The sequence below is a fragment of the Phocoena sinus genome, chromosome 3 (assembly GCF_008692025.1).
Source record: "Phocoena sinus isolate mPhoSin1 chromosome 3, mPhoSin1.pri, whole genome shotgun sequence".
NCBI lineage: Eukaryota > Metazoa > Chordata > Mammalia > Artiodactyla > Phocoenidae > Phocoena > Phocoena sinus.
Window position 1 is genome coordinate 45,920,081 of NC_045765.1, and position 27,071 is coordinate 45,947,151.

Here is a 27,071-nt window from a genome sequence, read left to right on the forward strand (position 1 = left end):
AACGCTCCCTAGAAAATAGATCTGAAGGGACTAAGACTGGAAGCAGAGCAAAAAGTGTGTCCTTACAAACAAGAGATGAAGAACATCTCAACAAAGGCAAAGGCAGTAAAGAACACTAACTGTCTTCATTGCTAACAGCCATGGAGTGCTTATGATGAGCCAGGCAGTGAATACATTTGCTCATTCAATACTCATGACTCAGACAGAGATGAGGTGGAGAGAGGGAGATCAGGGCTCAGATCTAACACTGAAAGGGCTTTGTGATTGGTTGTGAGCAGAGAGGGAGGGAGAGAAGGACCAAAGCCAATTTCAGGCTTCTAGATTGGACAGATAATGCTGCCACCAGGTTTGGATGTAAGATGCTGAGATCACTTTCAGACAAGGTGCAACAGAGACTTTTTTCAGAAGCAAGTGTCCAGCAAGCAGCTAAAGAGATGACTCTGATACTGTGGAGCTAGAGGACAGATGGAGATAGAGATTTGTGTCAACAAAAGGTAGAGATCTGTACTGACTACACTACAGACCATATGATAGTATATCTGGTCCTTGACCACTTTGCTCCTAGGAGCAGATGGTACTTGAAACCATGAGTGCGGATGAAGTCACCAGGGAGAGTGAGGGAGACTCGGGGTAGAATACTAGAGGATGCCAGCATTTAAAGATTGGGTGGAGGAAGAAGAGTGTGTGAAGGAGAATCAGAAGAAGGGTTCAGAGGTGTCTGGAGGCCCAGGAGAGGGTAGTGTCATGGAAACCAAAGAAGTAGAAACTTTCAACAAAGAGAGAGAATAACAAATGCAGCAAAAGTGATCCAGTGAGATAAGAACCAAAAACTCCCATTGGGCTTGGCAGTTAGGAGGTCATTGATGGCCCTGATTAGAGCAGGCTTGGTGGCAAGGTGGAGGCAGAAACCAGCGGGTGGTCTGCTGAGGTGTGGATGGGTAATGAGAAGGTAGAAAATGCAAGAGAAGGTAGAAAATGCAAGAGAAGGAGGAGAAAACCTGATGGTCACTACAAAGACCACATTGGGCCAAGGGAGGATTTTGTTTTCAAGGTTGGGAGAGAATCAAGCATGCCCATGGACTGAAGCTAAAGAACCTTCAGAGAGGTTAGAAATCAGGAGAGAACAATAGCAACTGATGGAATTGGCCCAGGGAGAGGCCAGAGGTGTGGTACAGTGGGTGGGCAGTCTTGAACAGGAGCAGGCACAGCTCATCCTCTCAGACAACAGAATGGTCTGATCTACTGGGATAGGCAGGGTCAAAGCAAGCTCACATGGTACCTTTTTGAGAACTAGAAAATGTGTCCCTTCTTGATGGATGAAAAGAGAAAGACTAGGGCCATTGTTCTGAAAGTCAAGAACAGGCTGGATTTCAACTCCCAGTCACCCCCTCAGCCAGATGCCTTTGTGCAGTGCACATGCTACACAACTGTATACAGTGGCTCCATAGGCAGGACTCTGGAGGGATCAGATAAGTGTTGTCTGCATGATAGGGTAAACTGGTCCAGTTTTCAGGAGAGGAATCTTGCAATATACATACAACCAGAGCTACAGCACCTTTTACTTCTTCATTTGCTGTGAAGTTTACAGCACAAGGAAAAACTCCTTCCTGACAAAACAAATATAATTGATTCAAAGATGTTTAGAGTGGTATTATTTACATTAATTAAAAAAACTGAACATAACCAAATACTCAACAAAAGGGGGCAAGAAAATGGGACACCTTACTATAAAACTACAGTCATCAAAACAGTATGGTACTGGCACAAAGAACAGGAGAGAAAGCCCAGAAATATGCCCACACATACATCATCATACATCACTGTTGTATGATCAATTAATCTACAACAAAGGAGGCAAGAATATACAATGGAGAAAAGAAAGTCTCTTCAATAAGTGGTGCTGGAATCCCACTACTTGGCATATACCCTGAGAAAACCAAAATTCAAAAAGAGTCATGTACCAAAATGTTCATTGCAGCTCTATTTACAATAGCCAGGACATGGAAACAACCTAAGCGCCCATCATCGGATGAATGGATAAAGAAGATGTGGCACATATACACAATGGAATATTACTCAGCCTTAAAAAGAAATGAAATTGAGCTATTTGTAATGAGATGGATAGACCTAGAGTCTGTCATACAGAGTGAAGTAAGTCAGAAAGAAAAAGACAAATACCGTATGCTAACACATATATATGGAATTTAAGGGAAAAAAATGTCATGAAGAACCTAGGGGTAAGATAGGAATAAAGACGCAGACCTACTGGAGAACGGACTTGAGGGTATGGGGAGGGGGAGGGGTGAGTTTTGACAGGGCGAGAGAGAGTCATGGACATATACACACTAACAAACGTAGTAAGGTAGATAGCTGGGGGGAAGCAGCCACAAGGCACAGGGATATTAGCTCGGTGCTTTGTGACAGCCTGGAAGGGTGGGATGGGGAGAGTGGGAGGGAGGGAGACGCAAGAGGGAAGACATATGGGAACATATGTATATGTATAGCTGATTCACTTTGTTATAAAGCAGAAACTAACACACCATTGTAAAGCAATTATACCCCAATAAAGATGTTAAAAAAAAAATAAATAAATAAGTGGTGCTGGGAAAACTGGACAGCTACATCTAAAAGAATGAAATTAGAACATTCTCTAATACCATATACAGAAATAAACTCAAAATGCATTAAAGACCTAAATGTAAGATCAGACACTATAAAACTCCTAGAGGAAAACATAGGCAGAACACTCTCTGACATAAATCACAGCAATATCTTTTTGGATCCACCCCCTAGAGAAATGAAAATAAAAACAAAAATAAACAAACGGGACCTCATTAAACTTAAAAGCTTTTGCACAGCTAAGATAACCATAAACAAAACGAGAAGACAACACACAGAATGGGAGAAAATATTTGCAAACGAAGCGACCAACAAGGGATTAATCTCCAAAATTTACAAACAGCTCATGCAGCTCTATATCAAAAAAAAAAAAGACAACCCAATCAAATAAATAGGCAGAAGATCTAAATAGACATTTCTCCAAAGAAGACATACAGATGGCCAAAAAGTACATGGAAAGATGCTCAATATCACTAATTATTAGAGAAATATAAATCAAAATTACAATGAGGTATCACCTCACGCTGGTCAGAATGGCCATCATCAAAAAAAAAAAAATGATACAAATGAACTTATATACAAAACAGAAACAGACTCACAGACTTAGAAAACAAACTTATGGTTACCAAAGGGGAAAGGTGCAGGGGGTAGGGATAAATTAGGAGGTTGGGATTAATATAGACACACTACAATATATAAAATAGACAATCAACAAGGACCTACTGTATAGCACAGGGAACTCTACTCAATACTCTGTAATAACCTATATGGGAAAAGAATCTGAAGAAGAATAGGTTTATGGATATGTATAACAAATAAATAAATAAAAGATGAATGAGATATGAAAAAAGCTAACATTAAAAAGAAGAAAGTGGGACACTATACAGCTATTAATAACAACAAATTGTAGCCTTAACTTTCTCAAAGCTTGGAAATGACTCAGAAGTGAAGCAAATGGTAAGAAGCCATGTTTATAAGGCAGTTTTCCTGTTCGGCAGCCTCATTTAATAATTCAAAACCATCTTAAGCATGTCTACCTGATGAAAAGAATGTGAATGCCTTGGATAAGGATGTGATATTTCTGAAAATATCATGCCCATTGCCCTCAATGGGTACTCTATCAAGTCTAATCATAACTCCATTATTCCTCTTCATGGCTTTCAGATCTGCAACATCATGAATGCACCTGCAGAGGACTTTTTTGCATTCCAGGTAAGTTATTTTTTATTTACTCTCTGTCATATGATATTTCCCCCCCCCCAAAGAGGATTCAAATACATTAGAATCCATCTACTTTATTGGGAAGCAGTCTCAACAAAGCAAAAATGTGAGTGCAAAAATGTCATGTGCCCATGGAAGTGGGGAGAGAGCTAATTTGGTAAATCCAAGGTCCCATTTGGTCTTAAGGTTTACACCCTTTGCTTTCTGGCCTCAGGACCTTTGCTTATGCTGTTCTATGCCTTACTACCGTCTCTTGTCCAAATCCCCTTTGCCCTTCAATGATAACCCCAAATGCTATGAAACTTCTATGAAGTTTTATTCTGCTTCCCCTGGCTGAATATCATTTCTGTCTCCTTAGGATTATCATGGAATGTTGTTTAGTATTGCATTTGATTTTGTTTGTTTGTATTTTTAAAAAATGTTTGCAGAGGGCATGCTCTGGGCCAGGCATGGGCACGATGCTACACCAGCTACAGAGGTGGACCAGACAGGCATGGTCTTTGTCTTCAGGGAGCTCGTGATCATATGGGGAAAGAGGCATGTGGAGTGCTGATCAGGACAATAGCAGAGGGACAGAGGAGGGACTCTCCCAGGGGGGGCTTGACTTCATCTGGGAAGAGTCAAGGAACATGTCCCTGAGAAATTATGTTTGGGCAGTAAAGAAAGGAGAGAGGATTGCAGGAAAGAGAGGGCTTGTTGGAAGGAACCAGAGTAGACCAATGAGACTAAGGGGAGAGTGGCAGGACGAAACTCTAGAGAGGTAGACACAGGGCAGGTCACACAGGGCCTGGAAGGTCATGCTAAGGAGTTTGGCTTTCTTACTCTATTTCCCTTACATCATCTTTCATGATCCTTCCTTGTCTTTTAGATTAATTCCTCTTGGCAAAATATAGGCTTCCTTTGGTCAAAGGTCGGGGCTTATCTTTCTTAACATGTGCAGCTCTGGGTGCCCTGTCAATATTTCTTGAGTTTAGCATGCTAGGTGTATGAAAACCAAATAATGAGCAGTCAGGAAATAATTAAGAAGGAAATAAAAATGGCTCATAGCAAAATTAGTGGTTTTTTTTTTTTTTTACTCCTTAAATAACATTATGAAAGACCTTAGGGAGAATATCCTTCCAAGGTTAAGACCGTATGTCTTGTGTTGTGATGTTGACCACATCAGTGTGACAAGGCAAATTGTTGCTGAGAGTTGCTAATCTGATTATAACCACAACAGAACTTGATCTTTACCCAAGTCATCTGATTAACTGTAGTTTACCCACTTTAATAAATAAAGTCTAACCTTGTTTTTAGATTCCAGTCTTCTGTCTCCCAACTCTTCCTCCACAAAGTAGCCTGAGTGATTTTTAAAAGAAAAACATAAGTTGCATCAAGTAACTTTGCTCCTTAAAAATGTTTAATACTAAAAAAAAAAATGTTTAATACTTTCCCATTTCACTTTTTTTCACTTCCAATAAAATCTGCTTCTTCATCATGGCCTTCAGAGAGGCTGTGATAGAAAAGGTTAGGGAGAGAGCTGGGAACTTGAATTCAAGTTTCCTGACTGACAGCTCTATGCTCTTTGGACTGTATTCTACATCCCTCTGAAGTCACTCTCCTACCAGGTGCTGAGTTCAAGTGCTACTTAAATAATAATAATTATCATCTCACCCCCTTTAAAATCTTGGAACTTTCGAGCTAGAAGACTCTCCAACTCCAGGAAGCCTTCCTTGACTTCCTTCCCTCCTCTGGCTCCCAAAGTACTTTGCAGAACTTCCCACATGCAGTGTGATTGCCTGTTTACCTTCCAGATGTGAGCAACCTGAGGACAACACCTCTGCCTTATTTTTCTTAGTTCTCCCATCTTCTAGCTCAGGTTCTTGTACATTGTAAAATACTTGATAAATCTTCAATGAATCAGTGGAAAAAAGGCTAGAAATTGTCTAGTTATCCCCATTTTATAAATGATGAAAGTGAGGCTCAGAGAGATGGGAAATGACTCACAAATGGTACCTTATGATTGACCAAGATATTTCACTTCTATTTTCTCATTTGTTCCATGAGGTACCTACTCTTACTACCAGCCCCAACTATAAATGAGAAAATTGAGGCTCACAGAGATAAAACAACCTGCCGAAAGGAGCAGAGAAAGGCAGGTCTGGAGACAAAAGGTACAGGTTATATCCAGTTGATTAGTTCAAAGTTACAAGCATCACCAACATGGCCCCTTTTAAGCCAGTCCCCTGCAGTTAGCTCCTGTATCTGAAAGGGAAACACTACCTCCCTGGACTGTTCGTTTGCATCATTAGATCCCCAATACACAACTCGTTGCCTGGCACATGATGGCCCTGACATGTTGGGCATGAAAACAGTATAGCTCTCTGGCTTACGGCGCTCCCACCAGATGGGCAACCTGCTCATGGTGTTTGGCGACTAAAATCATGCAAAGTCCAACAAGGTCTAACCTCTTGCCACCCCCTCAGCCAGTCAGGGTCATAAGGCAGCATGAAGTCCATTACAGATGCCTCTGCAGCCTGGTACCTGAAGCAAACTTACTCTGGCTCTTCTCTTGCAGAAAGAGCCTCTGGATGAGTCCGGATGGATGATTAAAAATGTCCTTTCTATGCCAATTGTGAACAAGAAGGAAGAAATTGTTGGGGTGGCCACGTTTTACAATCGCAAAGATGGGAAACCCTTTGATGAAATGGATGAGACCCTCATGGAGGTACGGTTTTTGAGGAGGCCCCTAGACGTGGTATTCAGAGTCGGCTCACCAACGAACTTGGCCCCCAGAGCCGCATGGTGGGGCCCTTGTGTGCTGCTGCCCCAGCTCAGGAGGGATGGGAGCTCACCTTGTAGACACTTTCCTGACTCAACATTTATTCTCTTTGCTCTCCCTTCTGCACTGCAGCAGTTGTCAGAGAGATCTATATTCCCTTTTTAAAAAAATTAATAAACTTTACCCTTTAGAGAAGCTTTAGGTTCTCAGCGAAATTGAGCAGAAAGTACAGAGAGTTCACTTATATCCCATGTCCCCACATACGCACAACACGTTCCGCTTTTGTGAAATGATTAGACATCAGGATGGCGCTTCATGTGTGTTAGAGCTTTATTCAAAGTGCATTCCCATCCATTATTTCATCTTATCCTAACAACATCTCTTTGAGGAGGGCAGCACACAGCTAATCAAACCCATTTTGTAGCTGAGAAAACGGAGGTTTACAGAGTCTTGCCCTGTTACAGAGGCAGGATCAAACCTGGATGTTCTGCCTCTGATTCTTCCTTTCCTTCCTTTCAGTCTTTGACTCAATTCCTGGGCTGGTCTGTCTTAAATCCTGACACTTATGAGTCAATGAACAAACTTGAAAACAGGAAGGATATTTTCCAAGACATGGTGAAATATCACGTGAAGTGTGACAATGAAGAAATCCAGAAAATCTTGGTGAGTAGTGTTTTTTTCCTGTTTCTACTCTAGAAATGGCTGCTATGGGGACAGCTGTCCCTCGCAGGGTTACCTCAGTCTTAGAACCAGACCTTGGCTTAACAGCTCTAGAAACTCCATTTTTCTCTGTGCTCAGGGCTAACATGGTACTAGAGATGGAGTCACCAACCACAGTCCCTACTCTGAGAGGAAGCTCTATCTGAGAGACCAATGGACAATGGTCAGCTGCTCAGAGCCTCCCTCCATGAGGTCAGCTCACTTAGAAGACTCAATTTTTCTGAGCAAAGAAATAGTTCAGAGGGGGGGTTAGATGTTTGTAGGAAGCCCTCACATAGTTTCATCACTATACAGTATATAAGGTAATTTCACACTTATGATGCTTACAATAGCCCAGTAAGGTGGGCAGGGAAAGGATTTGGTTTCTTTGGCCGTGCCACATGGCATGTGGGATTGTAGTTCCCTGACCAGGGATCGAACCCACGCCCACTGCATTGGAAGCTCAGAGTCTTAACCACTGGACCACCAGGGAAGTCCCAGGGTAAGAATTTTTACCCCCATTGTAGAGATGAAGAAATTGAGCCCGAGAAGGGGGAAGTAATTTGTCCCCAAATCACCCAGCTCGTTAAATAGGTCTCATTTAACATTCAGGATAATGAGCAAATTATCACTGTGCTGAAAGGGCTGCCTTGGGAGGTAGTGAGCACCCCATCATGAGAGGTATCTAAGCATAGGCTGAGTGATCATATATCAGGGAAGCTATAGAGGGAAATCCCACCTGGGTGGGAAATTGGATGACAGGCTTTCAAAGATATGTGAGAATCAGTGATCCACCATTCCTGGGATTTTGGTCTCAAAGAGATCAAGATTTTAGAAGTAAACAGAATTAGCCAAAAGGCATTGGATATGATGCCCAGCTGAGTTCCCAAGACTTTGGTTTATACACTGCACAAGTTGAAACAACATAAACCAATGTTTTCAGAGGGCATTTCTTAAGCTGGGAAGATACAACAAATTTGATCATTTTGATCCCAATAACTGATAAAGTCAAAGGAGAAAACATCCAGTATGGATGAACTGACCCATGGTTTGCTTGTCTCAGTCCATAATTTTAAGCCAAATGATGGATATGTAGACCCTATGGAGGCGTAGCTTCAGTGAACCAGTTAAAAGTTAATAGACTATACTCTAGATCAAGAAATCCGAAACCAGTTATTGGGTCCAGGTTCCCCCCTCCTGTAGCACATGGGGAAATAGGCCCAGAGAGGGAAGGAACTTGTCTCAAGTCACACAGTAAGTGAGAGGAAGAGCCAGGACCATGAGCAAGGACTCCAGATGCCCAGTCAGCGATAATAACAATATCAACAACAGCATTACTTAATTTTAGCACTTACTATGTGCTAAGCACTGCTCTTGGTGATTTACATTCATTTTTTAATTTAGTTGCATATATGTTTTTGGAAATGACTTTGCATAAGGGAATTCCCTGGCAGTCCAGTGGTTAGGACTCTGCGCTTCCATTGCAAGGGGCATTGGTTCGATCCCTGGTCTGGGAGCTAAGAACCCACGTTTAAAAAAAAAAAAAAAAAGACTTTGCATAATCTAATTTTAACTTGCCAGTTAAGTACTTTTATTATCCCCATTTTACAGATGAGGAAATGGGAGATCCAAGCCAGTAACTGGCAGAGCTCGAATATGCACGAATGGCTCCATGGCTCCAAAGCACATGACCTTGAATTTACTTGTCAATAAATGTTGAATGACAGCCTCTCTGAGTTGGTAGCTCTGTTGCAAGAACTTTGGTGGAAGAAGAAAAAAGGAAATGGAAAAGTAGAGATACATTTAGACCTTAGATGTAGTAAACTAATTCTTTTCTCTGCTATTTCGGGCCCCGGCAGAAAACCAGAGAAGTGTATGGGAAGGAGCCATGGGAATGCGAGGAAGAAGAACTGGCTGAGATCCTGGTGAGCTGGGCAGCAGCGCCGGCCCTGACCGGTTACAAGCGCGGGGTGTGCCCCAAGCGTGGGCGGGGAGTGTCTCTGCCAAGCATGACCCTTGCCACTCTGCTCTGATCCTTCCAGCGGACTTGGGATAGGGACAGGGCTTGGGTGGGGGGGATAGGAGAGGGACCCAGGAACTCTTCATGCATCCCAGTCACTTGACTCCATGTTCCACACAGCAAGAACAGCTGCCAGATGCAGAGAAATATGAAATTAATAAATTCCACTTCAGCGACCTGCCCTTGACGGAACTGGAGCTGGTGAAATGTGGAATACAGATGTACTATGAGCTCAGGGTGGTGGATAAATTTCACATTCCTCAGGAGGTGAGGTCGAAACAGACGTTTGATTTCCCTTTTTCTTTTCCCTGTTTCTTTTTTGCTTGCTTAAAAAAAAAAAAAAACTCAATCTGTAAACTGCCTTAAAAAGAGTGTACCCTCAGCTTTTAGGATTTAAAGCATTAGTCACATCGCACAGATGCGTCATTTCTCAGAAAACAGACACATGGTTCCTCTGAACTGTGGTGTCTCTCAAGGTGGGTATTGAGGCACTGAGTTCTGAAGACTATGGATAAATGGGACTCCAAAAGCGGTCCTACAGTCAAACAGAGTGGGAAAAGTGGGTTAAATCCATTTAAACAGGACTTTTTCCCCTGCAGAATTCCTTAGGTGTGCTGTGCATCTAGGGGGACGGGGATGGACAAAAAGGTGGGGGTGGGGGATATATCGCGTGCAGAATTTCCCAGACTTCTTTGATTAAAGCAGCGGTTCTAAATGTGTTGCCCCAAAGCACATCAGCATCACCTGAAAACGGATCAACACGGGCGCATGGGCACGCGCACCCCCCCATCCCCCCGCCCCCAACACACACACACACACTCCTAGCTGTAAGGAATCAGAAACTGTTTTCACAAGGCCTCCCCACAGCCCGGAGCGCTTCAGACGTGCACTCAAGTCTGAGAACCACTGATGTAAAGACCCCTTTGATTTTTCTCCTGTACAGTTCCTTTAAGCTTCTCCCAGGGCCTTGTTTCATAACCACGTCCACTGTCATAGTACCTAGCAGTCTGCAAAGTGCTCTCACAGCCTTATTGCATCTATTGCTAGTTCCCACACGTGGTCCAGGGCGGGGGCTGGAGCATCTGGGGTTCAGCAGGCAGCATCCCCACCACCATCACCCCCAAGCCTTGGCGCAATGCTGCTTCCTCACTGATGTGCATGTGTTCGCAGGTTCTGGTGCGGTTCATGTATTCCCTGAGTAAGGGCTACCGCAGGATCACCTACCACAACTGGCGGCATGGCTTCAACGTGGGGCAGACCATGTTCTCCTTGCTGGTGGTACGACGGTGGCGGCATCTGGGCGGCGTGGTGGGTGGGGCCGCGGGCGGCTGCGAGCTCCCGCCACACTGGGACGACTTCGTGCAGCTCCCCTAGCAGCAGCAGCAGCATTCTTCTACCTACTGCTTTTTTTTAAAAAAATGCAAAAAGAGTACATGCTTAGCATAACTGAATTCCAAGAAGAGAGAAGTATATAAAATAAAAAGTAAAAGAAAGCTACATTCTTCTCCCACGCCCAAGCCGGTATTTGGAGAAAACTATGACACAACTCCTTCAAGATTTTCTTCTAAGAATCATCGAGACATATTTGTTAATACACACATACACAAAGTTTATTTTGTTCATAACCAATTAAATATTATTATTCTGTAACATGCTCTTTTCATTTGAAAATATATAAATATATCGATCATATTCTTTAAATATATTTTTATTGTGGTAAAATATACATAACCTAAAATTTACCATTTTAACCATTTTTAGGTGCACAATTCAGTGGCATTCAGTATGTTCACAATATTGGGCAACCATCACCACTCTCCAACTCTCGAAATTTTCCAACTTCCCAAATAGACACCCTGTCCCCATTAAACAACAATATTAACGCAGCTCCCCATCTCCCCTGTCCCCAGGCCCTGGCGACCACCATTCTACTTTTTCAATCTCTATGAATTTGATTATAGGTATCTCACATGAGTAGAATCACACAGTATTTGTCCTTTTGTGTCTGACTTACTCCACTGAATGTTTTCTTTTTAAAAATTTTTTTATTTATTTATTTTTTTACATCTTTATTGGAGCATAACTGCCCCACAATGGTGTGTTAGTTCCTGCATCACAACAAAGCGAATCAGCCATACATAAACACACGCCCCCATATCTCCACCCTCTTGCGTCTCCCTCCCACCCTCCCTATCCCACCCCTCTAGGTGGTCACAAAGCACCGAGCTGATCTCCCTGTGCTATGCGGTTGCTTCCCACTAGCTATCTATTTTACATTTGGTAGCGTATATATGTCCATGCCACTCTCTCGCTTTGTCACAGCTCACCCTTCCCCCTCCCCATATCCTCAAGTCCGGTCTCTAGTAGGTCTGTGTCTTTTTTTTTTTTTTTTTGCGGTACGCGGGCCTCTTACTGTTGTAGCCTCCCCCGTTGCGGAGCACAGGCTCTGGACACGCAGGATGTGCAGGCTCAGCAGCCATGGTTCATGGGCCCAGCTGCTCTGCGACATGTGGGATCTTCCCGGGCCCGGGTATGAACTCGTGTCCCCTGCATTGGCAGGCAGACACTCAACCACTGCGCCACCAGGGAAGCCCAGGTCTGTGTCTTTATTCCTGTCTTATCCCTAGGTTCTTCATGACATTTTTTTCCTTAAATTCCATATATATGTGTTAGCATACGGTATTTGTCTTTCTCTTTCTGACTTACTCCACTCTGTATGACAGACTCTAGGTCCATCCACCTTATTACAAATAGCTCAATTTCGTTTCTTTTTATGGCTGAGTAATATTCCATTGTATATATGTGCCACATCTTCTTTATCCATTCATCTGATAATGGACACTTAGGTTGTTTCCATCTCCTGGCTATTGTAAATAGAGCTGCAATGAATATTTTGGTACATGACTCTTTCTGAATTATGGTTTTCTCAGGGTATATGCCCAGTAGTGGGATTGCTGGGTCATATGGTAGTTCTATTTGTAGTTTTTTAAGGGACCTCCATACTGTTCTCCATAGTGGCTGTACCAATTCACATTGCAAGAGTGTTCCCTTTTCTCCACACCCTCTCCAGCAATTATTGTTTCTAGATTTTTTGGTGATGCCCACTCTGACTGGTGTGAGATGACATCTCACTGTAGTTTTGATTTGCATTTCTCTAATGATTAATGATGTCGAGCATTCTTTCATGTGTTTGTTGGCAGTCTGTATATCTTCTTTGGAGAAATGTCTGTTTAGGTCTTCTCCCCATTTTTGGATTGGGTTGTTTGGTTTTTTGTTATTAAGCTGCACGAGCTGCTTATAAATTTTGGAGATTAATCCTTTGTCAGTTGCTTCATTTGCAAATATTTTCTCCCATTCTGAGGGTTGTCTTTTGGTCTTGTTTATGGTTTCCTTTGCTGTGAAAAAGGTTTGAAGTTTCATTAAGTCCCATTTCCTTATTTTTGTTTTTATTTCCATTTCTCTAGGAGGTGGGTCAAAAAGGATCTTGCTGTGATTTATGTTATAGAGTGTTCTGTCTATGTTTTCCTCTAAGAGTTTGATAGTTTCTGGCCTTACATTTAGGTCTTCAATCCATTTTGAGCTTATTTTTGTGTATGGCGTTAGGGAGTGATCTAATCTCATACTTTTACATGTACCTGTCCAGTTTTCCCAGCACCACTTATTGAAGAGGCTGTCCGTTCTCCACTGTACATTTCTGCCTCCTTTATCAAAGATAAGGTGACCATATGTGCGTGGGTTTATCTCTGGGCTTTCTGTCCTGTTCTATTGATCTATCTTTCTGTTTTTGTGCCAGTACCATACTGTCTTGATTACTGTAGCTTTGTAGTATAGTCTGAAGTCAGGGAGCCTGATTCCTCCAGCTCCATTTTTCGTTCTCAAGATTGCTTTGGCTATTTGGGGTCTTTTGTGTTTCCATACAAATTGTGAAATTTTTTGTTCTAGTTCTGTGAAAAATGCCAGTGGTAGTTTGATAGGGATTGCATTGAATCTGTAGATTGCTTTGGGTAGTAGAGTCATTTTCACAATGTTTATTCTTCCAATCCAAGAACATGGTATATCTCTCCATCTATTTGTATCATCTTTAATTTCTTTCGTCAGTGTCTTATAATTTTCTGCATACAGGTCTTTTGTCTCCTTAGGTAGGTTTATTCCTAGATATTTTATTCTTTTTGTTGCAATGGTAAATGGGAGTGCTTTCTTGATTTCACTTTCAGATTTTTCATCATTAGTGTATAGGAATGCCAGAGATTTCTGTGCATTAATTTTGTATCCTGCTACTTTACCAAATTCATTGATTAGCTCTAGTAGTTTTCTGGTAACATCTTTAGGATTCTCTATGTATAGTATCATGTCATTCGCAAACAGTGACAGCTTTACTTCTTCTTTTCTGATTTGGATTCCTTTTATTTCCTTTTCTTCTCTGATTGCTGTGGCTAAAACTTCCAAAACTATGTTGAATGAGAGTGGTAAGAGTGGGCAACCTTGTCTTGTTCCTGATCTTAGTGGAAATGCTTTCAGTTTTTCACCATTGAGGACAATGTTGGCTGTGGGTTTGTCATATATGGCCTTTATTATGTTGAGGAAAGTTCCCTCTGTGCCTACTTTCTGCAGGGTTTTTATCATAAATGGGTGTTGAATTTTGTCGAAAGCTTTCTCTGCATCTATTGAGATGATCATATGGTTTTTCTCCTTCAATTTGTTAACATGGTGTATCACATTGATTGATGTGCGTATATCGAAGAATCCTTGCATTCCTTGAATAAACCCCACTTGATCATGGTGTATGATCCTTTTAATGTGCAGTTGGATTCTGTTTGCTAGTATTTTGTTGAGGATTTTTGCATCTATGTTCATCAGTGATATTGGCCTGTAGTTTTCTTTCTTTGTGACATCCTTGTCTGGTTTTGGTATCAAGGTGATGGTGGTCTCGTAGAATGAGTTTGGGAGTGTTCCTCCCTCTGCTATATTTTGGAAGAGTTTGAGAAGGATAGGTGTTAGCTCTTCTCTAAATGTTTGATAGAATTCACCTGTGAAGCCTCCACTGAATGTTTTTAAGGCCTATCCACGATCTAACTTTATGGCTTCAGCGTATTCTGCATTGTTCAAGTAGACCATAATTTCTTTACCCAGCTCCCCTATTGTTGGACATGGGGGCTGTTTTCGATCTTTCACTATTACAAACAGTGCTACCGTGTCCTTGGATGGACATACCTATGTGTATGTGTCAGTCTTTTTGTCTCAGAGGGTTTGCAGTTTCTATATTTCATTTAAAAGTGTTTTCCCATCCAGGTTATGACACACTTCTCTGTCCTTGCCCAGGCTCCTCATCTTCATTCCTTTCCCTTGTGGCCGGAATGGTCAGGGCAGAGTAAGCTCTAGGGCCAGGAGGCAGGAATTCTGGCTAGGCTGTCATTGAAGGTGAAAAACACACCCCTTAAACTTGATTTATTTCTTAGAGTCACAGAGTCAGCATCACCTCCCCAGGGCTCTTTCCACCCTTGACTCCAACAACCTGCACAAACAAGGAGTTAAGTACTTGCAAGACGCTCAGGGAAAAATTCTTCTGGGCTGTGCTTGAATCGGTGGACCAGGCTTGGAAGGTTCGCTTTACCAGTCTGGTCATGTTCAAAAACACTCTAAATCCTAAAACTCGAGGGCTGTCAGTTTCTCAACAATCATCCAGTCTGATGCCCTCCACCTTGAGTGTGCACAATGAGATACTGAGGCCCAGAGGGAGATGTGACCAGCTAAGGTCACTCAGGAGTAAGGTGACGCACCAGCCCCATTTGCCTGGGACTGTCCCAGTTCTAGCACAGAAAGTCCCACATCCCAGAAAACCCCTGAGTCCCGGCAAACATCTGGTCACCCTGTGGCGCCATGGGTCGAGCCAAGATCAGACCTATGTTTCCAAGCTCCAGGCCCTCCCCCTCACACCTGAGTTCTCAGCCCTGCTTCCGACCCCCACAAGAAAGGAGTGAGTGCTATCTCTGACTGCTCTTCCAGACTGGAAAGCTGAAGCAATACTTCACAGACCTGGAGGCCCTGGCCATGGTCACCGCCGCCTTTTGCCATGACATTGACCACAGAGGCACCAACAATCTCTACCAAATGAAGTGAGTCAGTGCTTGCTGGCCCTCCTCTCTACCTCCTGCCTCCAGGATTGATTACCTAGATCTGAATGGGTCTCAGATAGACTCGCTTGCCAAGGAGAAGTCCCGCAGTCCACAGCTTCCCACTTCTTCCTGCCCTTTGGATCTGGGTAAACTCCTGTGATAGACAGAATAATGACCCTCAAATATGTCCACACCCCAATGCCTGGAGTCTGGGAATATGTTGCCTTACATTCAAAAAAAAAAACTTCATGCGTGTGATTAAGTTAAGGATGTTGAAATATAGGGATTATCTTGGGTTATCCAAGTGGGCCCCACATAGTCAGAAGGGTCCTTATAAGAGGGAGGTGGTGGGGATGTCAGAGAGGACAGAAGATGCTACACTGTTGGCTTGGAAGATGGAGGATGGGCCACAAGCCAAGGAATGTAGGGGGCCTCTAGAAGCTAGAGAAGGCAAGGAAACAGATTTTCCGTTACAGCCTCCAGAAGGGAAGCAGCTCTGCAGACCCATTTTAGACTTTGAACTCCAGAGCTGTAAGACAATAAAATTTTATTGTTTTAAGCCATTCAGTTTGTGGTAATGTGTCAGAGCAACAACAGGAAACTAATACATTAAACTTCTTCACTCTTCTCCTTCCCTTCCTACCTGTTGAATTAATTCAAGCCAAGATGTTAGTAACTGAGAACGGTTCATTAATTCACCTTGGGTTTACAATGCCCCTAACACCAGTGTGGTAGGCCCTAGGCTAGGCAAAGGAGGTTCCAGGGTGAGCAAACCAGACACAGACCCTGTCCTCACAGAGCTGATATTCTAGATAGTCTCTGAAGCAGCGTCCTTGAACCATGTTCTGGGGGACCCTCATGACCACCCTGTGGGCTGGGCAGAGCAGGGACAAGTGTGATACCCATATTATAAATGAGGAAACTGAGGCTCTTCCCAGGGCCCACAGCCTGTAAGTCATTAACAAGCCCTAGAACATGCTTCTCTGAGTCTTCTCAGTTCTTTCCTGCTGCTCCAAGGTTAGAGATTGTGTTTACATTTTACCTCGTGGGAAGCTAAGTACTGATCTCAGTGCTTGGTGCATAAAAAGGGCTCAACAAATATTTATTGAATAAAGACATGAATAAATATATTGCTTGTGGGAATTCAGTGGCTTCCCCTAAGAATCAGGTATGGAGGATCTGGGGCTTTGTGATGTTCAAAGTACGGCCCAGTGCCAATGTCCATGGATTGGCACTGGGCCGATAAGTTTCTAAAAGTGCACGTGGCATTGTGTTTGTGTCTTTTTCTGGGGATAAGGGTCCACACTTCTAGGGAGTGCACAACCTCAAAGAGGCCCAGAGTCAATTGTGGAGAAAACTAAAGCCTGAGGGTCAGGACACCTGCTATCTAGTCCTATTTCCCACTGTCCTAGTGTGTGGCAAATTCCTTCTTATTCCTGAACTTCAACCTCTCTGCCTGCAGAACTAGGAGGTGACAGGAATGGATGATGTTTTTAGCCTTCACCTCAGCCATTTCATACTGATCCTCTCTCTCTCTGTGTCTCTCTCTTTCTCTCCCATTCAGATCCCAGAACCCACTGGCCAAGCTCCATGGGTCCTCCATCTTGGAAAGACACCACTTGGAGTTTGGCAAAACATTGCTGAGAGATGAGGTAGGGTGAGGACCCTCTGCGCTGGCTTTGTGGCCTGAGAAGGAGCCCCCATCTCACAAGAAGCCTGAGTGTGGCCAGGCACTGGCCTGGGCTGCCTCTCCCATCACCTGGGGCGGCCATCAGTAGCTGAGCAACTTTACTGCCAGCATCACCTCTTATATCTCTCCTATGGTTTTCTCTCTAGAGCTTGAATATCTTTCAAAACCTCAATCGCAGGCAACATGAGCATGCAATCCACATGATGGACATCGCGATCATTGCTACCGACCTCGCCTTGTATTTCAAGTTGGTGTTTCTTCTTCATTTTAAGAATAACAATGATTAGGGAATTCCCTGGCAATCCAGTTGTTAAGACTGCCATGAGCCCGGGTTCCACCCCTGGTCGGGGAACTAAGATCCCACAAGCCACCCAGCGTGGCCAAAAAAAAGAATAGCAATGATTATAATGATAATGAACACCACAGTTCTAATTGATTTAGTATATCCTCTGTGCCAGGCACCATACTTTTGCTATGGACACATCGACTCTCACTACAGCTCTATGAGTTAGATATTTTTACCCCCATTATACAGATGGGGAAACTGAGCTCCAGGGGAAGATTAGCTAAGATCAGATAACAAATCCATGGTAGAGTCTGAGTTAGAACTTAGGTCTTCGCTCCCAGGCGTTGGTTCTTTTCACCTTTTTTTTTCTTTTTTTAAATTACGTTGTTTTAATTAGCCTCTGTCTGAAACAGCCAACATTAGAAGGCCAGGGGTTGCCTTATTCTAAGATGTGCTCCTTTAACAAACTGGTGTGTTTTGTAGGAAGAGGACGATGTTCCAAAAGATCGTGGATCAGTCTAAGACATATGAGACTCAACAGGAGTGGACGCAGTACATGATGCTGGATCAGACACGGAAGGAAATCGTTATGTGAGTTGAGACAGGGCTCAGACCCTGATCCCCTTAAGCCCGGGGTCATAAGGCAAAATTCTGCACTGACAGGCCTTGCTGCCCTCAAGAGAGCCCTGGGACACTTTCCATTATGGAGGCCTCTGACATATGAAGCAAAGAAGTTATGCCAAAACAGCATTGCAGAAATTATATGTTTAATCTTTACTCTAACACAAAAATATGAGAAAGTATACTATCGTTTTACTTCTTTGTATATAAAAAGTACACTATTTGAAGTATTTCTATCTTAAAATGCAGAATTTTTGTGGTAAAGTGATGTAACTTTAAAGTTTTTGATAAAACATAGAGCATTATACCAATTATGGTTTGAGTGATAGCTAAATGTCACTCACAATCTGTAGGCTTAATTTCTTGAGTGTTCTTTTATGCATGGCAATGGCCTGCAAAACAGCTGTGCGATTCACAAATTAGTTCCATGAGTTGTGTGATATTTAGTGCTTCGCTGGCATGAGCTCTGGTAATGGGATGCAACTTTAAGTTTTCGGGTGAATGTCTTCTTTTAGTTTCTCTCAGTGTGCTTCCATGATTCACTTCAGTTGATGATGGGGTGAGAAGTGTAAATCTGAGGCTTTTCTTGAATATGTGGCCCAAGCCAATGGCTCCCCTGGCTCCCCTGTGACAGGTCCTGGGTGTTGATGCCAAAGGAAACAAGTCCTGACCCAGTACCCAAAGAGGTATTGTTAGTTTACCTCCAGATGCTTCTGTGGAGATGAGGTTTAATTAAGTCACAAATGTTACAAGTCCCTGCAACAGAGAAGGGGCAGCTGCTGGGACAGGCTCAGGGAAGACTAGGCAAGTGGCCAGTCTTTCCCTCAGCTTTGAAGTTGTCCAAGAAGGCCTCCCCAAAGGTCCTCCCATCCTGGGGAGCAGGGTGACCTGCACCACTGAACAAGGAGGCACACGCTGGCTACAGCTGCTCCCGGGCAGACCAGGAGCTGCCCTGCTGGACATTTCAAAATGGTGCTGCAGAAGAACTGAATGATTGGAAAGAACACCAAGTTCTTGGACAGGGGGTCTTACTATTAGGAAAGCCGTCTATTCTCCCTATTTAGTTATTCATTTAAAGTGATTCCAAGGAAAATATCGATTTTATTTTGGAGAGAATTAGGAAGCCAATTCCAAAATCCTTATGAGAAATAAGTATGCAAAACGAGCCAGAAAATTCTGGAAGAGAAAGGAAATAATAGGGACCAGCAGAACTGAAGGCAGTTCAGTCCCAGGCATGAGAAGGACAGGTCAATGAACAGACTCAAAAGACAATGCCTATGCTAAAAGTGAATTTTCTGCCAGTGGAGAACGGGATAATTTCATAAATGGTGTTGGGACAATGAGGTGGTCTGATTGTTTTTTTCCAAGACCAGCAAGCAATTCTTCAGTTCTCAGTGAGCACTGACTGCTTGTCCTACAAATTTCACTCAATTCTCACACTATCAACCCGGAGATAGTGTCAGACCCCACTTACTAAGGGCTCAGCACCACGAGACTGGCTTCCTTTCAGACACCAATGGCAAGTCCATGTTGCCTGTGCTTCTGATTGACTAGCTATAAATTGGATGCTCCCATGACCACCTCCTTGGGTTTGATTAGTTTGTTAGAGTGGGTCACAGAACTCAGAGAAATGTTTACTTACATTACCAGTTTATTATAAAGGTTATTATAAAGAATACAGAAGAACGGCCAAACAGGTACATAGGGTAAGGCCAGAAAGGCGCTGAAAGCAGGGGCTTCCATCCCCATGGAACTGGGGTGTATTCACCAACCCTGAAGCTTATTAAATCTCATTGTTCAAGAGTTTTTATAAAACTTAATCTGGGGCTTCCCTGGTGGCGCAGTGGTTGAGAGTCCGCCTGCCGATGCAGGGGACATGGGTTCGTGCCCCGGTCCGGGAAGATCCCACATGCCGCGGAGCGGCTGGGCCCGTGAGCCATGGCCACTGAGCCTGTGCGTCCGGAGCCTGTGCTCTGCAACGGGAGAGGCCACAACAGTGAGAGGCCCGCGTACGGCAAAAAAAAAAAAAAAAAAAACTTAATCTGCAGCTCCTCCCAACCCTTTCCAAGAGGCCAGCAGGTGGGGGTGAAAGTTCCATCCCTCTATTCACTTGGTCTTTCTGGTGACCAGCCCTACCCGAACCCACCTAGGGACCCTATCCTAAGTCGCCCTATATCACCTCATTAGCGTAAATCCAAAGGGGGGCTTCTTGGGAAGGATAAGACACTCCTATCACTCAGGAAATTTCAAGAGTTTTAGGAGCTCTGTGTGAGGAACCAGGGACAAAAACCAAATATATTTCATATTCTACGATATATTTCATATTCTACCACAGAGGTAAATCCCTATTTCACTCCTATAGCAAATAAATTCTTGATGAATCAAGGATTTTAAAATAATGAGAAAACAAACTAAAAATATGGAGAGAGGAAGAAAGCACGGGAGAATTAAAAAGAGTAAGCTTTTCTAAGTGTGACATAAAATTCAAGACATGAATAGATCAATAAATTTGACTACATAAAAATTAGAGATTTCTGCACAACACACACAAGAACACATAGCTAAAGTCAGAATGCAAATGATACACTGGGGGAAAATACGTGCAACACTTCTGACAGAAAAAGAGCTAATTTCCTTAGTAGTGTTAATACAATTCAAGAAAAAGCCTAATCCCACAGAAAAAAGAGCAAATGGCATGAATAGATATAACCCAGAAAAGGAATTACAGTGGGATGTAAACATATGAATAGATGATGACCTTACCCATAGTGAGAGAAATGCAAAATAGAAGTACCTCGAGATATAATTGTTCATCCCTCTTACTGGCAAAGATTAAATGTTTGCTAACACATGGTGTTGGGCAGAGTGAGGGGCAACAGGCAATCCTATTCACTGTGGTGGGAATGTAAATAGGTGCAGATTTTTGTTTTGTTTGTGTGTGTGTGTGTGTGTGTGTTTTAAAATTTGCTTATCTTTGATCTTAGTTTCCTGACCAGGGACTGAACCCGGGCCATGGCAATGAGAGCGCTGAGTCCTAACCACTGGACCACCAGGGAACTCCCCAGTAGGGACAGTTTTACGGAGGGCAATGCCTATCAAAATCGTAACCGGCCATACTCTTTGACCCAGCAATGCCACATCTAGGATTTACCCTCCAGATTTTCTCCCACATGTGCTTCAAGGAGTATGCACAAAGTTATTCATTGCAGCATTATTCGTAATCACAAAAAATATTGAAAAAAACCTTAAATAACCATCATGGGGCACCAGGTTAAATACATTATGGTATTTTCACACAACGCAATGTCATGCAGACTTTACAAAGAAATGATATTAAGGGTTTCAAAAAATTTTGAAAAGCCAGAGGCAGGACTTCTTCAATCACTGTAAAAGCCAAGGTAGTCTTAAGCGGAAGTCTTCACTGAGCACACATACCCCTCCCAAGGCCTTCCAAGACAAATATAGGCTTGGATAGCCTCAAGGGAATCAGTGTTCTCTCTCTTCACACTATCTTCTGGAGAAAGCACAGTAGGTGAGGCATGGTCAGTTCCTCACTCTTCTCCCATGTTACAAAATAAAGGCAAACTCACCCTTTTTTGAAGTCTATGGTGCAAAGACCTCTGGGGCATCATACAGAGGGACAATAAATACTGGTGTCCTCAAAGCTTCTTTTAATCGCGGCATTATAAACCCAAGGGAGGGCTTCTGATAGATACATTTGGAAGAATTTAAAGAATGGAATGACATTGTGACAAAACTCCTTCCATTCCCAGGGTTTCTAATTATTGCATCTAATCAGTCTTGCAATAAGAAGTATTCATTCGTTAACTGATTTTTTTTTCTTTTTGGCCGCACCACACGACTTGCAGGATCTTCTCCCCAACCGGGGATTGAACCCGTGCCCTCAGCAGTGAAAGCACAGAGTCCTAACCACTGAACCGCCAGGGAATTCCCAATTCGTTAACTGATTTTTAAAAAATAGTCCCATCCTATCTCATCAATAGATGAATTTCCAAAAATATTTGAGTGTTTAATAATTTCTAAAAATAGGTAATATATTTTATTGTATTGGTTAAGCGTGTAATAATAATAACTCAATCCAAAAGAAAAGTTTTCAACACTTGGAGACCTATGGTCAAAGACAGCATTGTTTAGTTATATAATTTCAACTAATGGACATATTTGGTTGCAAATAAGTATGAAAGGGTAATCAATACATTTCATATATATGTTTTTGAATGTCTGTGATATGTATACAGTTATACACATATATACATACATACATACACACACACACACACACACAAAACATTAGGATAAAAATCTGTGGGGGAAGTCAACTGGAAATACAAGTTTATGAAGTAAAGGAAGGATGCAAAATTCCAGACTCTTTTTTTTTTAATTGAAGTATAGTTGATGTACAATATTAATATGTTACAGGTGTACAATATGGTGGTTCACAATTTTTAAAGGTTCTACTCCATTTATAGTTATTATAAATTATTGGCTATATTCCCCGTGTTGTACAATATATCCTATAGCTTATTTTTTACATAGTAGTTTGTACCTCTTAATTCCCTACCTTTATATCGCCTCTCCCCACTTCCCTCTTCCTACTGGTAACCACTATATCTCCAGCTTGTTCTTCATATCTGTGAGTCTGCTTCTTTTTTTTAATCACATTCACTAGTTCGTTGTTTTTTTCAGATTCCACATTTAAGTGACATCATACACTATTTCCCTTTCTCTGACTGATTTCACTTAGCATAATACTGTCCAAGTCCATCTATGTTGCTGCACATGGCAAAATTTCTTCATTTTATGGCTGAGTAATATTCCCTTGTATATACATACCACATCTTATTTATCCATTCAACTGTCGACAGACACTTAGGTTGCTTCAATACCATGGCAATTGTAAATAATGCTGCTATGAACATTGGGGTGCATGTACCTTTTCGAGTTACTGTTTTTGTTTTTTTTGAATATATACCCAGGAGTGGAATTGCTGGGTCATATGGTAGTTCTATTTTTAGTTTTTTGAGAAACTTTCATACTGTTTTCCACAGTGGCTGCACCAATTTACATTCCCACCAGCAGTGTACGAGAGTTCTCTTTTCTCCACACCCTCACCAACGTTTATTATTTGTGTTTCGTTTTTTTTTTTTTTTTTTATGATAACCATTCTGACAGGTGGGAGGTGATATCTCATTGTGGTTTTGACTTGCAGTTCCCTGATGATTAGCAATGTTGAGCATCTTTCCATGTGCCTATTGGCCATCTGCATTTCCTCTTGGGAAAAATGTCTATTCAGTTCTTCTGCCCTTTTTTTTTTTTTTTTTTTCCGCGGCACGCGGGCCTCTCACTGCTGTGGCCTCTCCCGCTGCGGAGCACAGGCTCCGGATGCGCAGGCTCAGCGGCCATGGCTCACGGGCCCAGCTGCTCCGCGGCATGTGGGATCCTCCCGGACCTGGGCATGAACCCGTGTCCCCTGCATCGGCAGGCGGACTCTCAACCACTGCGCCACCAGGGAAGCCCATTCTGCCCATTTTTTAATCAGGATATTTTGTTTTGTTTTGTTTAGGTTGTTTATTTTTTTGATGTTGAATTGTATGAACTGTTTTACATTGTTGGATATTAACCTCTTATTGGTCATATCAATTGCAAATATTTTCTCCCATTCTATAGGTTGTCTTTTTGGTTTGTCAATGGTTTCCTTTGCTGTGAAAAAGCTTTTAAGTTTAATTAGGTCCCATTTGTTTATTTATTTATTTTTAATATATATATTTTTAATTTTATTTTTGGCTGCATTGGATCTTCGCTGCTGTGCGCGGGCCCCCTCCAGCTGCGGAGAGTGGGGGCCACTCCTCGCCACGATGGCTGGGCCTCTCACTGTGGTGGCCTCTCCCTTTGCAGAGCACGGGCTCCAGAGCGCAGGCTCAGTAGATGTGGCACATGGGCTCAGCAACTGTGGCTCACGGGCTCCAGCGCACACACTCAGCATCTGTGGCGCTCAGGCCCAGCTGCTCCCGGCATGTGGGATCCTCCCGGACCAGGGCTCGAACCCGCGTCCCCTGCATTGGCAGGCGGATTCCCAACCACTGCGCCACAAGGGAAGCCCCATTTGTTTATTTTTTGCTTTTATTTCCTTTGCTTTAGAAGACCAATCCAAATATATATATATATATATATTGCTAAAATTTATGTCAAAGAGTGTTCTGCCTATACTTTCCTCTAGAAGTTTTATGGTTTCTGATCCTACATTTCAGTCTTTAAAATTCCAGACTCTTAAAGAAAAGCTTATCTCTTTGCTTTTAAATGGGTGATGTGCTGATGGTTGATACGAAAATGCTATGCTATTTAGATTCCTTTATACTTAAAGAATGATGTAATCATTTTAATAGCAAGATGTCAACTTAAAAATGTACAAGAAGGTAAACATTCTTCAGAATTCTTCAGCTAGGCACTCAGTGAAAAATGTTGAAGATCAAAGCAGGGTTCTCAATCTTAACACTATTGACATTTGGGGACAACAACTCTTTGTTACAGGGGCTATTCTGTGCATTTTAAGATTTCACTTAGTAGATGAAATCCCTGGTTTCTGCTCACTAGAAGCCAGTAGCAGCCCCTGGTTTCTGCTCACTAGATACCAGTAGCAGCCGCTCCTCCCCAGTTGTGACAAGCAAAAATATCTCCAGGCATTGTCAAATATCCCTGGGGGCAAAAACTGCACCTGGTTGAAAACCACTGCTGTAAAGCAGTCTCGGAGTTGGTCCATCGATTAGGAGATTAGATACATAATTAGAGCTGCTTCATACTTGGGTACATTGTACCTGTTACACACTTGTGCTTCGGCACCAGAGAGTCTGGGTTCACGTCTCAGCTCTCTCACTTTTTGTTGTTTGACCTTGAGTAGTTTACTTCACCTCTCCATGCCTCAGTTTTCTCATCTGCTGAAAGAGGATACTGGTAGCACCTACCTTATGAATAATGACAGGAGCTGAGCTGAGACACGTGGAATGCTGTGCAGCGTTGCTCACGGCAGGTATGGTGTTAGGCTCTTCCTGTGGTATAAAGAGACATATATATTTGGCCTTTGTCCCCATTTCCCGACACTGAGCTCTAAAACCCTTGATAGCAGTAAGAGTCATAGGCTTGGCAGGAGTGTCTTTTGTTCTAATGAAGCAACTCTTGGTGGGACCCCAGAGGGCTTCAGGGTAGGGGCCGATCACCAGAAAGATGAAGCCTTGATTAGAAACTTGGAACTTTCAGCCCCAGCCCAACCTCTGGGGAGGGGAAAGGACTGGAGACTAAATTAGTTACCAACGGCCAGTGATTTAATAAATCATGCTTATGTAGTAAAAATGCCATTAAAAACCTCTAAACAACAGAGTTCAAAGAGCTACTAGGTCAGTGAACACATCTACGTGCTGGGAGGGTGACAAGTCTGAAAAGGGCATGGAAGCTCTGTAGGCACCCCCGACCCCATACCTTCTCCTATGCATCTCTTCCACTTGGCTATTCCTGAGTTATATCCTGTATATTAAGAGTTTTCTGAAGTTTTATGAGCTGTCCTAGCAAATTTTTGAATCTGGGGCCTGTGGGAACCCCCTGACTCTGTAGTCAAGTCAGAAGTGTGGGTAACCTGGAAACCTGATACTTGCAGCTGACTTCTGAGGCGAGGGTAGCCTTGTGGGACTAAACCCTCAAACCTGTGAAGTCTGACGCTAGTGTCAGAAGTGAATTGTATTGGGACTTCCCTGGTGGTCCAGTGTCTAAGACTCCATGCTCCCAATGCAGGGGGCCCAGGTTTGATCCCTGGTCAGAGAACTAGATCCCACATGCCGCAACTAAGAGTTCGCATGCCGCAGCTAAAAGATCCCACATGCTGCAACTAAGACCCAGAGCAGCCAAATAAAAAAAAAAAAAAAAAAAAAGTGAATTGTATTGAATTGAATTGAATCGAATCAGAGGACACCTAGTTGGTGACAGAATTGGTTGTTGTGTGGAAAAAACCCAACACCCCCCCTCCTGTGCTCTGATTATCTTGGAGTACTCACCTCAATCCTTGAGGCATCTTAAGCCGATTGACTTTTGTGAGTCTCCTGCATTGCTATCTCTTGGGTCACCCCACTTTAGTGTGTTTACTGTAGGACCAAGATGTTACAGTACCTCCAGAATCGGGGTGTGACTTTCACTCGTCATTAAACCCTTTACGTCTCCACCCAATTGCAGGTCTCACGCTGGATAGTCTGACCAAACCATGCACTTGAAGGTTTCTGTGCATGGATTAGAGATCCTCTAGTGGTAGAACGTGAGGCCTGACACCTGCCACGAGCTCAGATGGCGATTACATTTTGAAACGGTTGGGAAAAAAAAAATCAAAAGAATAATATTTCCTAACAAATAAAAATGATAAGAAGTCAAATTTTAGTACCCATAAATAAAATGGTATTCTTGTATGGAGGGCCACACCATGACTTTTGTGGGTCATAGGCACTTTTGCCTTCATGGCTTCTTCCTCCATTTAAATACGTAAATAAAAATCATATTTTATGACTGTGTTGGTATAAAGACAAATATAATCCAGGCTGAAGTCATTCATTATTAATAAATTTACTATTACTATATTCTTTTTTTAAAAGAAATTAAGATTTAAATATTTTCATGGGCCCCTAAAAGTATCCTGAACCCTAGGCACTGCCTAAGAGATAAGTGACCCTGTCTTTTTTTTTAAACTGAGCAGCCCGTCCTCCCCTCCCCCATCCATCCTTCCATCCATTCATCGATCTAGGAATGAATATTAAGAATTTAGAAACAGCCCCTTGCCCTCTGACATGGCCCACACTCTGTCTGTGGACTGTTTCTCCCAGGGCCACTCTCACCTTTTGAGATGGACCGCATTCCATCTATGGAATGTGTACCTCTCTAAATAAATCCACTTCTTATCTATCACTTTGTTTCCCACTGAATTCTTTCTGCCACGAGACATAAAGAACCTGAGCTTCAGTAAGTCTTGGCACCAGGAACTAAGGCCCCCA

At 42.8% G+C, this 27,071-nt stretch overlaps 1 protein-coding gene across 2 annotated transcripts in view; it reads left to right on the forward strand.

Annotated features, from left to right (window-relative positions):
• The window catches only part of PDE6A (phosphodiesterase 6A), a 70,731-nt gene that overhangs the window by 33,800 nt on the left and 9,860 nt on the right, over positions 1 to 27,071 (forward strand). For both annotated transcript variants that reach the window (XM_032627064.1, XM_032627065.1), the window contains 10 exons: positions 3,784 to 3,831; positions 6,398 to 6,547; positions 7,121 to 7,264; positions 9,160 to 9,225; positions 9,441 to 9,587; positions 10,491 to 10,598; positions 15,324 to 15,433; positions 16,998 to 17,085; positions 17,270 to 17,370; positions 17,893 to 18,000. In XM_032627064.1, the coding sequence (XP_032482955.1) occupies positions 3,784 to 3,831; positions 6,398 to 6,547; positions 7,121 to 7,264; positions 9,160 to 9,225; positions 9,441 to 9,587; positions 10,491 to 10,598; positions 15,324 to 15,433; positions 16,998 to 17,085; positions 17,270 to 17,370; positions 17,893 to 18,000 (1,070 nt within the window). The remainder of the gene's footprint in view (positions 1 to 3,783; positions 3,832 to 6,397; positions 6,548 to 7,120; positions 7,265 to 9,159; positions 9,226 to 9,440; positions 9,588 to 10,490; positions 10,599 to 15,323; positions 15,434 to 16,997; positions 17,086 to 17,269; positions 17,371 to 17,892; positions 18,001 to 27,071) is intronic.